Source organism: Equus asinus, chromosome 1 (genome assembly GCF_041296235.1).
Source record: "Equus asinus isolate D_3611 breed Donkey chromosome 1, EquAss-T2T_v2, whole genome shotgun sequence".
Lineage (NCBI taxonomy): Eukaryota > Metazoa > Chordata > Mammalia > Perissodactyla > Equidae > Equus > Equus asinus.
Window position 1 is genome coordinate 192,328,555 of NC_091790.1, and position 14,986 is coordinate 192,343,540.

The following is a 14,986-nucleotide window of genomic DNA, read 5'->3' on the forward strand; positions in this document are numbered from 1 at the left end:
CACAAGGACTTGCATTTGAATGTTCCTAGAAGCATTAATATACAATAACGAAAAACTGAAAACCCGAATATCCATCAACAGGTGAATGGATAAACAAACCACAGGATATCCTTACGATGGAATATTACTCAGCAACGAAAATGGAAGAACCACCACACGTGCAACAACATAGATGAATCTAAAAAACGTTATTCTGAGTGAAAGAAGTCAGCCATATGCAGAGCACATACTGCAAGATTCTATTTATATGAAGTTCTAGAACAGATAAAACTAATCTGTAATGACCGAAAGCAAATCAGTTGGGGTGGGGGAGACTGACTGCAAATGGGCATGAGGAAGCTTTTTGGATTGATGGGAATGTTCTGTATCTTGATTAGGATAGTAGTCGCATGCATTTGTCAGCCTCATCCAACGGTACACTTAGAATGGCTGTATCTTAGTGTAGCAATTATGCCTCAGTGTAGTTGTTGTAAAACAAAACAAAATAAACAACAACAAAAAGAACAAATCAGATCATGCCACGACTCCGCTTGAAACCTTGTGGTTTCCAGCTCATAAATATCCAGCTTTTTATCTCTGCTCTCATCTCTTACAGACCTTCTTATTGTTCTTTGAAACCTCAAGCCTGTCTGCTGCCCACAGCCTTGGCGCTAGCTCTGCCCTCTCCTGGAGCGCCCTCTTTCCCATGTGCGTGGGCTGCGCCCTGTCTCCCAAAGTTTCTCCCTCAGATAACAGTAGGCACTCTCCCATGACTCCTCCATTCTCTCGCTGCTTCATCACCTTGCCCCATAGCTGTTATCACTTTCTGAAATTGCCTGGTTTGCCAGCACCTAGAACAGTGCCTGACACACAGCTGGCACGCCAATACTAGTTTAATGAATGAGAGAATACAGGAAATAGAAAAAATTGTCTGGAACACTGCAAACTGCTCTGAACTAGTTTCTACGAACCAAGTGAACAAAATTATTGGTCAAAATAAACAAGGTACATTGCTTCTCATCTCTCCATCACCCTTTAAAATTGTCAAAACAATAGAATACCAAAGAAAAAAATGTTTTAATTTGTCATTTTTTTTTATTAATGTTATGATAGATTACAACCTTGTGAGATTTCAGTTGTACATTATTGTTAGTCATGTTGTGGGTACACCACTTCCCCCTTTGTGCCCTCCCCCCACCCCCCCTTTTCCCTGGTAAACACCGATCAGATCTCCTTGTCAATATATTAACTTCCACCTATGAGTGGAGTCATACAGAGTTCGTCTTTCTCTGACTGGCTTATTTCGCTTAACATAATACCCTCGAGGTCCATCCACATTGCTGCGAATGGGCCCATTTTGTCTTTTTTTATGGCTGAGTAGTATTCCATTGTGTATATATACCACATCTTCTTTATCCAATCATCAGTTTCTGGGCATGTAGGTTGGTTCCACGTCTTGGCTATTGTAAATAATGCTGCGATGAACATAGGGGTGCAAGGGACTCTTGGGATTTCTGATTTCAGGTTCTTAGGATAGATACCCAGTAATGGGATGGCTGGGTCATAGGGTATTTCTATTTTTAACTTTTTGAGAAATCTCCATACTGTTTTCCATAGTGGCTGTACCAGTTTGCATTCCCACCAACAGTGTATGAGGGTTCCTTTTTCTCCACAACCTTTCCAACATTTGTCATTCTTGGTTTTGGATGTTTTTGCCAATCTAATGGGTGTAAGGTCATATCTTAGTGTAGTTTTGATTTGCATTTCCCTGATGATTAGCGATGATGAACATCTTTTCATGTGTCTATTGGCCATATTCATATCTTCTTTTGAGAAATGTCTGTTCATGTCCTCTGCCCATTTTTTGATCGGGTTGTTTGTTTTTTTGTTGTTAAGCCATGTGAGTTCTTTGTATATTATGGAGATTAACCCTTTGTTGGATAAGTGGCTTGTAAATATTTTTTCCCAATTAGTGAGCTGTTTTTTTGTTTCAATCCTGTTTTCCCTTGCTTTAAAGAAGCTCTTTAGTCTGATGAAGTCCCATTTGTTTATTCTTCCTATTGTTTCCCTCAACTGAGGAGTTATAGTGTCCGAAAAGATTCTTTTGAAACTGATGTCAAAGAGTGTACTGCCTATATTCTCTTCCAGAAGACTTATTGTTTCAGGCCTAATCTTTAGGTCTTTGATCCATTTTGAGTTTATTTTGGTGTGTGGTGAAAAAGAATGGTCAATTTTCAATCTTTTGCATGTGGCTGTCCAGTTTTCCCAGCACCATTTGTTGAAGAGACTTTCTTTTCTCCATTGTAGGCCCTCTGCTCCTTTGTCGAAGATTAGCTGTCCATAGATGTGTGGTTTTATCTCTGGGCTTTCAATTCTGTTCCATTGATCTGTGGACCTGTTTTTGTACCAGTACCATGCTGTTTTGATCACTGTAGCTTTGTAGTATGTTTTGAAATCGGGGATTGTGATTCCACTGGCTTTGTTTTTCTTGCTCAGGATTGCTTTAGCAATTCGCGGTCTTTTGTTGTCCCATATGAATTTTAGGATTCTTTGTTCAATTTCTGTGAAGAATGTTCTTGGGATTCTGATTGGGATAGCATTGAATCTGTAGATTGCTTTAGGTAGTATGGACATTTTAACTATGTTTATTCTTCCAATCCATGTGCAAGGAATGTCTTTCCATCTCTTTATGTCGTCATCAATTTCTTTCAAGAAAGTCTTGTAGTTTTCATTGTATAGATCCTTCACTTCCTTGGTTAAGTTTATCCCAAGGTATTTTATTCTTTTCATTGCAATTGTGAATGGGATTGAGTTCTTGAGTTCTTTTTCTGTTAGTTCATTGTTAGTGTATAGAAATGCTACTGATTTATGTATGTTGATTTTATACCCTGCTACTTTGCTGTAGTTGTTGATTATTTCTAATAGTTTTTCTATGGATTCTTTGGGGTTTTCTATATATAAGATCATGTCGTCTGCAAACAGCGAGAGTTTTACTTCTTCATTACCTATTTGGATTCCTTTTATTTCTTTTTCCTGCCGAATTGCTCTGGCCAGCACCTCCAGTACTATGTTGAATAGGAGTGGTGAAAGTGGGCACCCTTATCTTGTTCCTGTCCTCAGAGGGATGGCTTTCCACTTTTGTTCATTGAGTATGATGTTGGCTGTGGGTCTGTCATATATGGCCTTTATTATGTTGAGGTACTTTCCTTCTATACCCATTTTATTGAGGGTTTTTATCATAAATGGGTGTTGAATCTTGTCGAATGCTTTCTCTGCATCTATTGAGATGATCATGTGGTTTTTGTTTTTCATTTTGTTGATGTAGTGTATCACGTTGATTGACTTGCGGATGTCGAACCATCCCTGTGTCCCTGGTATAAATCCCACTTGATCATGGTGTATAATCTTTTTGATGTATTGCTGTATTTGGTTTGCCAGAATTTTGTTGAGGATTTTTGCATCTACGTTCATCAGTGATATCGGCCTGTAGTTCTCCTTCTTTGTGTTGTCCTTGTCAGGTTTGGGGATCAGAGTGATGTTGGCTTCATAGAATGTGTTAGGGAGTACTCCATCTTTCTCAATTTTCTGGAATAGTTTGAGAAGAATAGGTATTAAGTCTTCTTTGAATGTTTGGTAGAATTCTCCAGAGAAGCCGTCTGGTCCTGGACTCTTATTTTGGGGGAGGTTTTTGATTACCGTTTCTATTTCCTTACTTGTGATTGGCCTATTCAGATTCTCCATTTCTTCCTGATTCAGTTTGGGGAGGTTGTAGGAGTCTAGGAAGTTGTCCATTTCTTCCAGGTTGTTCAATTTGTTGGCATATAGTTTTTCATAGTATTCTCTTATGATCCCTTGTATTTCAATGGTATCTGTTGTGATTTCTCCTCTCTCATTCCTAATTTTATTTATTTGCGATTTCTCTCTTCTTTTCTTGGTGAGTCTGGCTAATTTGTTGATTTTGTTAATTTTTTTGAAGAACCAACTCTTTGTTTCATTGATCCTTTCTATTGTCTTTTTTGTTTCAATATCGTTTATTTCTGCTCTTATTTTTATTATTTCCCTCCTTCTACTGACTCTGGGCTTTGTTCTTCTTTTTCTAGTTCTGTTAGGTGTCGTTTGAAGTTGCTTATGTGAGCTTTTTCTTGTTTAGTGAGGTGAGCCTGTATTAATTTAAGTCATTTTTAATTTCACCACCTAACAGAAGAGATTTTTATTCTTCTCTATTGCCTTGAATTCTTGGTCCACATGCATACATTGTTGCACTTCTCAGGCACCTTAAATTTTTTTAAAAATCTTTTCCATTTTAAAGATAACACAAACAGAAAAGTTCAGAAACTTAAATTTGGGGTTCTGATTTTTTCATTTAATAATATCAAATTTCACTTTCACTATATTGTTTTCATACCCATAATTTTTAACAACTACTCAATACTCCTCTGAAATTTAAGACCCTAATTTGTTTAGTCACTACCCTAGTGGTCCACAGAATATTCCTCTATTTAAGTACTCTAGACAAGGCTTCAATAAATATCTTCATGCCCATAGATTTTTTTTCTTCTTATTCCTGAGAGGATGAAAAAATAATTATATTTTGGGGCTTGCCCAGTGGCGCAGTGGTTAAGTTCACATGTTCCACTTTGGCAGTCCAGGGTCTGCCGGTTCGGATCCTGGGTCCGGACCTACGCACTGCTTGTCAAGCCATGCTGTGGTGGCATCCCATATATAAAGCAGAGGAAGATGGGCACGGATGTTAGCTCAGGGCCAGTCTTCCTCAGCAAAAAGAGGAGGATTGGCAGCAGATCTTAGCTCAGGGCTAATCTTCCTCAAAAAAAAATCATATTTTAATAACTCTTGATATGTATTACCAGGTTGCTTTCCAAAATAGTTAGTATAATGGTACTTCAAAGCTACATTACTTAACACAGTAATTGGTAGAGGGCTCAAATCTCAGATGCCATCTGGGAATGTAAAGGACATGAGTACTTCCAAAGACTCACAGAGCTGGTCCTGAAAGGGCAAGTATCTGACCATATTCAGGGAGCATCCTGGGGTATAGCTGACGGGATGGTACATTCAGAGGGAGGGCAGTTCCCACCCTGATTTCTTACTAAATACAGCAGACAGATTGGTAGAAGCTAACCAGATTTTCCCATGGTGGCTCAGATGAACATGGCAGAAGGCAAAGACTTTGGTCAATGTGATGGATAAAACCATTGACCTATGATGAAGCCCAAAAGAAACAGCAAAGTTCTAAAATTCTGAAGGCACCCACAGGCCCGGGGTCTCTGTTGCAGTCATCAGCACCTGGAAATCCTGCCTCAGCCTGGGAAGCAGCCCACCCAGAATCAGCAACTTAGAACAACAGAGCTGGACATACCCCCACAGACCACTTAGTCCGGTCCCCCCATTTTACAGACAAAGGAACTGAGGCCTAGAGAGGCCGGGTGCTGTTCCCAGGGTTGCACAGCTACTGTGTGTCCGAGCCGAGGCTCTAGAGCACGGGTCTTCTGATCGCCACTGGCTTCCACACCACCGAACTGCTTGCCTTGCTAAAAAGAACCTTGATTCTGGGGGTAGCTTGCACATCTGCTCTGCTCCCATTCCTGCAAGTACATCACGTGCTGGATTCAAACCAAGCAAAACTTACCTTGGAAACTCAGCTCGTAGTTCCGTGAACCCGCCTGAAACGGCACCACTCCTCTCGGACAGCAGAGAAAGAAAGACTCCAGGTATGAAGAGTCGATGCTTGAACTTTCCTGATTGTCTGTCTAATTACAGAAAGAAAAAAAAAAGGTAACGACTTCAAGGGAGGTTTTTAAGAAATCTCTACCATTGTATCTTATATAATTTTATTTCAGCCATGGCATTTGAACAGAAACACATCTGGCCTCCCAAACCAGATTGTACAGGCTTCCAGGTTGGAGTCACCCCACAGCCTTTTGTCGTCTTCTTCATCACCGGGCTAGGAGAGAGCAGTCTCCTGCAGAAACTGACCATACGCTTGGTGGATGCCTGAAAAATAGAGCTCTTTGCAATAGTCTCTTCACACCTTCCATAAATATGACCCAAGTGTACAGATCACTTGTGCCCATGGCACAGACATCATGTCCACACCGGCTACCTAACAGAATCCAACACTCCAGCATGAAACAGAACACACAGCTCTCTTCGCCTATCACCTGACGAGCAAGCACAGTTGAGAGCTGCGGTGAAGGCAGGTGAGGCGCCAACAGGTGTCCTGCTATCCGAATGTAAGGGACCTACTCCTTCTCCTCTGCCCTGAGCCAGCAAATAAAATTAACCGAGCCTCCACTCAGTCAACAACATGGAAAAAGCACCTGGATTTGCACCAACTGGGGCTAAAATGAAAGGGGGGAGGAACATCCCCAAATGAAAAGATAGAACCTCTGGTCTCAAGGCCTATATGAAGGGTCTGAACATTAGAATGGGTGGGTAAAGGGAAGTCTATTGATTCTAGCCAGGGGGCCGGGTAGGCCACCATTCCACTGTCCCCATCCTATGGCAGGGGTGCAGACCAGGGCAGACAGGATGTAAGCGCCTAACTGCATGGGTTCCCAATATTAATGGTGAGGAGATACTTGTTCCTTGTGATCTAGAATGGAGGAGCTAATGACAAAAAATCCTGCTGGCAGCCGGTGGTGGGAGGGGGCTCCCAGTCCCTTTAATGACATTCCAGACTCTGCAGCTTTCAGCTACACCGCCCCCCCAGCCCCTACCCCATCCCCCTAATGGAAATGCCTGCTGGATGTAAGGGGAGGGCACCAGAACGAAAGCATCCAAGGAAACGGCCCTGGGTGGAGAAGAGCCTGAACCAGGTCCCTTTAGCCTAGAGAGGAACATGGTGGGGGCAGGAAAGCTGGACTCGAATATTTGCGCACAGTGCAAAGTGGGGATAAACTTGAAGATTTCAGGAGGTAGAACCAGGACAAATGGGAGGAAGGGACCAGAGGGCCATCTTTAGCAGAACTTTCTGAATTACAGCATCCAACAATTAAGTCACAATACGAAGACTGTTGCAACAGCGGCTGGGACACTATCTGTCAGCATGATTGTAAAAGAGACTGCCCTCTGGCGTGGGCAGTGGGAAACTGTTTCCATGATCAGATGATGTGCTGGTAAACCATACACCTTCCTCAGACCCCAAGGAGCAGCTAAAGTGGACAAACCCCTGCGAGCACAGGGTGGGGTGAGGCACCCCAGTTTGACGACTCAAATCTCTGCCCTCATCTCCCGTTCCCGCAGCTGAAGCCTCGTATCCATCAACTGCCTGCTCAGCTCTGCAGAACCCTGTTCCCGGCTGGAAAGAATCTACAAAGGCCAGAGCCTTCAAACTTTTAACAGGAGCGTGAATCCCCCAGGCATCTTGTTAAAATGCAGACTATGATTCAGGGGAAGAGTTTTAGATTCTGCATTTTGAACAGCTCCCGGGTGATGCTGATGCGGCTCGTCTGTGGACCTGACTTTGCCTAGCAAGGCTCCAGGGTCTAGACCAGAGCGATTCACTAGAACTTTCTGTGATGATGGAAATGTTCTCTGTGTTGTCCTATACAGTAGCCACTAGCTATATATGACCACAGAGCACTTAAAGTGTGACTAGTGCAACCATGGAACTGAATTCTTAATTTTATTTAAATTAAATTAAGCTTAAAATTAAATAGTCACATGTGGCTAGCTGCTGTCATACTGAACAGAACGAGGCCATTAAATCAGTGTCTGAGCATCCGGACAGCCTAGCATAGTTCACTCAGGCCTTCCTCTGGCCCTGCCTTCACACTGGACTCCAGTTCTGAGTGAACAAATGAATGGTAGAGCCTTCAATCCTTTATCCTCCCAGAAGACTTGAATTTATGTCTCAGTTTCAGCAACCAGGGCTTGGCTTTCGTCCTGTGCCTACATGACTGCCTTGATCTCAGCTTTCTAGAGCTGTGGCTTGCCCTTGCCTTGGGCAATTCTCTCAGGCCATGGTCTCCCGCCCCTGGACCCCAGCTTTCACCGCTGCTGAGCTTCGCTACCTGCTGGTAAACATCTCCAAGGGTCTGGAGCTGCACCGCCTGCCAGATGCAAACCCCATGACTACCAGGCTCCATCCTGCCCCACTGCTGCCTGACTGCCCAGCTGTTCAATTATCACCTCTCCCAGGCCCACGTCCTCTCCGTGTCTACCGTCTATGTAGATACTGGTCCTGGCTAAGCACCTTAATTCCCATATATCAATTCTACCTTCCAGAGAGTTCACTGTCAAAGCATATGCACCTACCTTTTGTTGGTAAAAGTTTCTGTTCTCCTAGTTCCTAATAGGGAGGTTCCTAACCTGGAAAGCTCAGTTGCCTAACTCTTATTAAAAATTCAGTTACAGGAAATAAAACCTGTAGGGTCCTCTCTGAAGGCCATACAGTCGCCTCTTTTCTCTAAATATTCTAACCTATACACTGGATCAAACCAGGCCACCGAAGAGCTGAAAACATGGACCACAACACATGGAACCGTGAAGGAGACCAGGCTGCTCGTTACGATGGTGGCTCACATCTCCTGGAACCATCATTTTTATTTTGCTTGAACAGCCAGCAATGAAAACCCTAAACTTAGAGTCTGTTTTTCCTCCGCTTTCTTTTTTTTTTTAAATAGCTCAAGAGCCAAATCAATTTATAGAATGATGGGTCTAATTAATATGAAACAGCCAGCGTTTATTCACATCTTCAAGAATATTTCTTATAATAGACACACGCCGCAGATTAAATGAAAACAACATTTTATGTGTTTGCAGGTTGAAAGATACAGTCTAGAATTTTGCGTTTAACAAAGACTGAATGTCCCAAGGGAGAACTTTGTATTAAAGAAGTTTTATCAGGAAGTTTCCCAATGTTTTTACTAGGGAACATAAGTGACGGAACTTGTGTAAATTTAAATATCATCTAGTCCCCACTCAGAGTTCTCTTTGGTCTCTGGGACCCTGATGTCACTAGAATGCAAATGTTTTCCAAGCTTTTTTCCTTATCTTACTGAAAATTGCAGGTATTTGACATAAGAACCAAGACCTATAGTTTATTTTTATTTTAACCAAGGCTAATCAATTTGAGTTTATAATTTCTATTTCCACAGACACCTCGCAGAGTCACTTTTATAGAAATGCACTTTGACAACATCCTTGTCTTGAACGTAAAAGAATCTGTACAAAGCTCAACATCACAGGAGCCTTCACACCGAGGGGCTCCACAGGCCACGGCGGGAGAGAAGAAAGCCAAGAGGAAAGGGACCAAGAGACTGGACTCTGAGCCCCTACCCTATTTCCACAGGGCAGCTCTGCTTTACCCGAATCTGCTCATTTAGATTCTGTGAAAGATCGTTTGATAACATGTATCCGTTGCTAAGACAGTTGGGAAACCACTGTGCTACTGTCGCAACGGTAGGACTGCTGTTGAGGACCTCGCTCACCACAGCATACACGGGCCCCTCTATGTGGTCCCATAGGAGATGGTTTTCTCAGGCCTCTCTAACAGGAAAAAGTGGTGCTTCTCCTGAGTAAATTTTGTCTTCTTCCCACAGAGGCACTGGGGATCTTGTTATAGACTGTGTTTCTTTGTTTGCTTTGGCAACTAGGCAGCTCGGAGATAAATTTCTAGCCCATCGATTTCTAACTGCATGGAACCTCATGCTGGCATTCCATGTCCCTGGCTTGTCTTCTTCATGTTAATCTCTTTCTCAACACTCTGATTTCATTATCTACTTAAGGGCACTCTCTTTAATCCCATGAATCAAAGGGAGGAAGGGACACTAGACAGAAGCTCTGCTTATCTAGACTTCTATCCTCTATTACTATGTCCCTGTGTGGGTGAGCCTAGAATCTTCTAGTTCCAGTCTTTCAAGGGCATCTGAATCCAGACTCTGACTGAATCCTAGTGACCATCTACATCAGTCTTCTGACTTCTCATTCTTGCCTTCTTTTCTGGCTGGAAGCAGGAGTCGCTGTACATTTATGTACAGTCATGCGCTGCATAATGACACTGCAGTCAGTGATGAACCACATAGACAACGGTGGTCCCAAAGATTAGTACCGTATAGCCTAGGTGTGTAGTAGGCTAGACCGTCTAGGTTTGTATAGCTACCATAGAGGAGGAAGAAATTATCCTCTGCCTTTCTAGGTTCTTCTGGCTGGTCTAAGAATTAAATTGACATGAGATACATTAACAGGAGAAAAACAAACAAAAGTTTAATAACATGTATACATGGGAGAAACCCAGGAAAACTGAGTAATTTGCCAAAATGGCCAAAGCCCTCACCTTAAATATTGTCCTCAGCTAAACACAAAAGATGTTGGGGGTGGGGAGAGTCAGGGACTTCAAAGGGAAGGACAGTAATTCACAGGTAGGTGAAAAGGAGAAAACATTTGGAAAACAAGTGTTTATTTAGCCACACAGAAACAGAAGAACACAGAGGGGAGCCCAACAAACTGGCTTTTCTAGGTTCCTCCCTGTCTACTACCTGGCTCATGTCATGCTAAGGTGATAGCTTGCTTCCCAAGACAGGTTTTCTTTATCTGAATCCTTTTAAGCAGTCAAGGGAGAGATAACAAAAACATTCTGAGTCTCATGTTTCTTAAAAATAAACAGCCTAAAATAATCGTGTTAAAGAGACGTATTTTGGGGTGGCAAATTTTGTTCCTGTTCAGTAGACTCTATGATGTTCGCATAATGACAAAATCGCCTGACGACGCAGTTCTCAGAACATATCCCCATCATTAAGCAACACATGACTGTACTGATACATGGAAAGGTATGTCAAGGTTCCACTTCAGTCATGTCTCAAGGAGTTCCTTAAGAATAATTAATGTAAGTTTTTGTTTAAGATTATAATCAGAGTACATGCTTGCTAAAAAAATGCAAATACTGCTGTGTATAAAGTAAAAAAGCACCATTTCCTCTACTCCATGCACTCTCCACGGGTAAGCACATAGGCAGCAAACATTTTATTAACAGTTTTTTTCTGAAGTTGGCAAGTTTAAATGAGAGCCTCCACAAGGAGGAAGAGTACTCACCTTCTCCCCGTATTCAACCCATTTGTCAGATTCATTCCTCCAGTACCAAATCCATTTTGTGGCGAAGACACAGTTGGCTGGCATCATGACAGATGAAGGCGTGGAGATACGTCGGATGGGATTAAAATCACAAGTCATTTTCTGGAAATTGACTCTATGATTTCCAATAGAAATGCTAAGAGGGAAAAGTTTAAAGTTAAAATGCTTCCTTGACCACTGCTTTCTATACCCTGGTCCTCCCTAACAAGAGCACAGAATTAAAACTTTAGAGCTGGAAGAGATCTTCAAATTTTCTTTATACAGCTCCAGGTCTTACACATAAAAGAAAAAACTGTGAAATACAGAGAGGGAACGTAACTTGCCTACCCTACATTTTTTTTTAAAAGATTTTATTTTTCCTTTTTCTCCCCAAAGCCCCCCAGCACATAGTTGTGTATTTATTTTTAGTTGTGGGTCCTTCTGGGTGTGGCATGTGGGATGCCGCCTCAGCATGGCTTGAAGAGCAGTCCCATGTCTGCACCCAGGATCCGAACCGATGAAACCCGGGGCCACCGAAGTGGAGCTCTCGAACTTAACTACACGGCCACAGGGCTGGCCCCTACCCTACATTTTTAATGGTGTCACAAAAAGTGTCCTTCCTTCAAAAAATATCCCCAAATAAAACTGTGCCCACAAAACAATTGATGAGCTCAACGTCAAAAAGTGAGTTAGAAACTCATAGGAGGTCAGTTTTTTCAATTATTGTTGTTTAAATAGTTGTCAAAGTGTGGTCCAAGACCTTTTCAGGGAGCCAGCAAGGTCAAAGTTATTTTCATAATAATATTAAGACATTAATTGACCTTTTTATTTTCATTCTCTCACAGGTATACAATGGAGTTTTCCAGAGGCTACAGGATGTGTGATTTCACAATAGATTAAAGAGATTCGCAGAAATATAAAACAGTGTCATTCCTCTCAATGAATTTTTTGTTTTGTTTTGGAAAAGTTATTTTGATATTTATTCATATATACAGTTATACGCATATAACTATATGTTATATAAATATAGTTATATAAAAATGTTATTTACATTAACGTAATGAGTTTACAGTCATGTGCCACATAAGAACGTTTTGGTCAATGACGAACTGCATATGCAGTGGGGTCCCATAAGATTAGCACCACATACCTGGGTGTGTAGTGGCCTATACCATCTAGGTTTGTGTGAGTACACTCTATGATGTTTGCACAATGCCAAAATTGCCTAAAAATGCATTTCTCAAAATGTATTGCTGTCATTAGCGATGCATGACTGTATTGTTATTTTTAAATGAATCAATAAATACTTAATTTTTCTCAGTTTTTATTTTTAACGTGGTAAATATGGATGATAGCTACAATCCATATAAAAAGAAGCTCTTTGGGATCCTCAGTACATTTTAAGAGTGCATGTAAACTGAGGTCCTGAGACCAAAAAGTCTGAGGATTCCTGCTCTAACGAGGACCTCATAGATCAGTGGTTCTCAGGCCGGAACAATGTTGCCCCCGCTACCCACCCAGGGAACATCGGACAGTGACTAAAGGCATCTTTGGTTACCACAACTAGCATCTAGTAGACAGAGGGCAAGAATGCTGCTAAACAGAGCGCACCCCCCTCCCCCACAAACAATTCATTATTTGGCCCAAAACGTCAGTAATGCTAAGGTTGAGAAACCCTACTTCAGGTTTACCTAGCAGGGAAAAAAAATACACCTAGAAATGGGAAAATAGCTGATGCCTCCCTCTAGTGGCAAAATGCAGCCACACAGAATCTCCACCCCAAAATCACTAAATTGGCAGACGATGAAATGCATGTAATTTTTCCCCCTAGAGAATTTTCTTATAAAACTAGTATGCATCTTATAAACACAGCCGTGTGGAGGATCACCCATTTTAGCCCTGACAGAAACAGAAACAGAAAGTCTCCTCTTGGATAGCTCCAGGAGAGAGAAATCAGTTAACATGAAGGCAGGTGTAAAATGCTCAACTGTACAACAAAATTCTGCACTAGACTATATGAAATTACTCAAACCATGTCCTAAAATTGTGAAATTAAGCCAAAGGCTCTTTTGAGTTAATCATTTAGCATGTTTAATAATCCTACGATGAGGGGATCGGAACACACACCGACCTCTGCATTGTGTTTTTCTGCAGGACACATTGACAAATATTAACTAAACAAATAATTGTGTCACTGTTTACCTCACTTGAGTTAGCAAATATTCCCAGAATCCCTAGTATTAGCCAGGCTCTGAGTGACTGAAAATCTACCAGGCTTTTGTTTTTTCTTTTCTTTTTTTTTTTTTTTTTTTTTTTAAGGAAGATTAGCCCTGAGCTAACATCTGCCACCAATCCTCCTCTTTTTGGAAGACTGGCCCTGAGCTAACATCCGTGCCCATCTTCCTCTACTTTATATGTGGGACGCCTGCCGCAGAGTGGCTTGATAAGTGGTGCGTAAGTCAGCACCCGGCATCCGAACTGGTGAACCCCCGGCCACCTAAGCAAAGCACACAAACTTAACTGCTACACCACTGGGCCAGCCCCTTGGCTTATGTTTTTTCTTCGTTAACTCAGCAGGCATTTGCCACTTATCTCAAGAGTTATCTCAAACTTGAACAGGATTCTGAAGGAAAACTGTTTTTTCTCCTTTACATAAGCCTGGTACTATGCTTTCCTTTGATGATGCCGTGGATCTCACAAGCCAGAGTCCAGCCACCAACTTACAAGATGATTTTGGGGTCACAGTAGGCCTTCTCAATATTCTCCATGGGCTGGAGGTCTGTCCAGGTGTTTGCAATTGACATCTGCCACCGGTAGGGCAGGTGGAAGTGAACATTGTTGCATCTTTCTACAAAGACAGAGAGGAGGTCTGAGGGTTTGTTAAGCGGGGGTTCTAAGCAATTCAACCAAATTCACTGCTGGCTTTCCCCCAAAAGACCTGCCTTTCCCACCCTGCCGGTCCTGCATGCAAGCACACTTCCCATCTGTACCTTTGCTCATGCTGGCTCCTGCTTGTATTGCCCCATATTCCTATCTCCCGGTTCCTTTATTATTCATGGAGACTCATCAGAAAACAAAAATTCCCCACTCCCCAAAAGGTCTCTTTACCTACATGGAAATTTCAGATCATTCTAAATTTATAGTTACTCTTTCTGCACTCCACATGTGGATGTATGGAGACAAAATGCTCTCCAGCATAGACACCTGCTTGTATTTCCTTGGAACCCTGGCCTCGCTAACCTCATTCTGTTCTCATCTGAGCTGGATTTCACATTCCCTTAGCCAGCACTCAGTAGGCAGTTTGTGCTTTATTATTTATGTATCTACTTATTTTATATAATTTTCTCATTTGCGGATGGTTTGATGCCCCACCTTAATTACAAATTCACTGAAAAGCTTACATCACAGTTTAGCTTACATCTCCCTTGCAGGACTGGCATAGGGCTGGGCATGCAAAAGATGGCTATTGAATGAATGTTTGCTGAATGATAAATTAATGTTATAAGTCTACAATACAGGAAAATAGAAAGTAGTTCTGTTTTTCACCATTTGCACTCTGTTATGTTTAAATCATTTTGAACTATCCAAAAGACGTGTGACTACTTTAAAACAAAAAGAGGCAGGCTTGACATCACAGGGAAAGCCACAGAGTGGCACTGCCTGAGATTTGGCTGATTCAAAAACACACAGCCCCTTGTTATAGTCCATACCTCACACCCATTAGAATGGCTGCTATAAAAAAAAAAACAAAAAAAAAACAACAGAAAATAACAAGTGTTGGTGAGGATATGGAGAAACTGGAACCCCTGTACATTGCTGGTGAAAATGTAAAACGGTGCAGCTGCTGTGCAAAACAGTGTGGCAGTTCCTCAAAAAATTAAACAGAATTACCATATAATCGAGCAATTCCACTTCTGGGGATATACCCAAGAGGATT

The 14,986-nt window shown here is 41.9% G+C and overlaps 1 protein-coding gene across 1 annotated transcript in view; it reads right to left on the reverse strand.

Annotated features, from left to right (window-relative positions):
- ZC3HAV1 (zinc finger CCCH-type containing, antiviral 1) overlaps positions 1–14,986 on the reverse strand; it is a 58,933-nt gene that overhangs the window by 17,440 nt on the left and 26,507 nt on the right. Inside the window, exons 6-8 of the mRNA XM_014859269.3 lie at positions 13,774–13,897; positions 11,032–11,206; positions 5,627–5,747 (exon numbers count right to left, since the gene is read on the reverse strand). Coding sequence (XP_014714755.2) covers positions 5,627–5,747; positions 11,032–11,206; positions 13,774–13,897 — 420 coding nt within the window. The remainder of the gene's footprint in view (positions 1–5,626; positions 5,748–11,031; positions 11,207–13,773; positions 13,898–14,986) is intronic.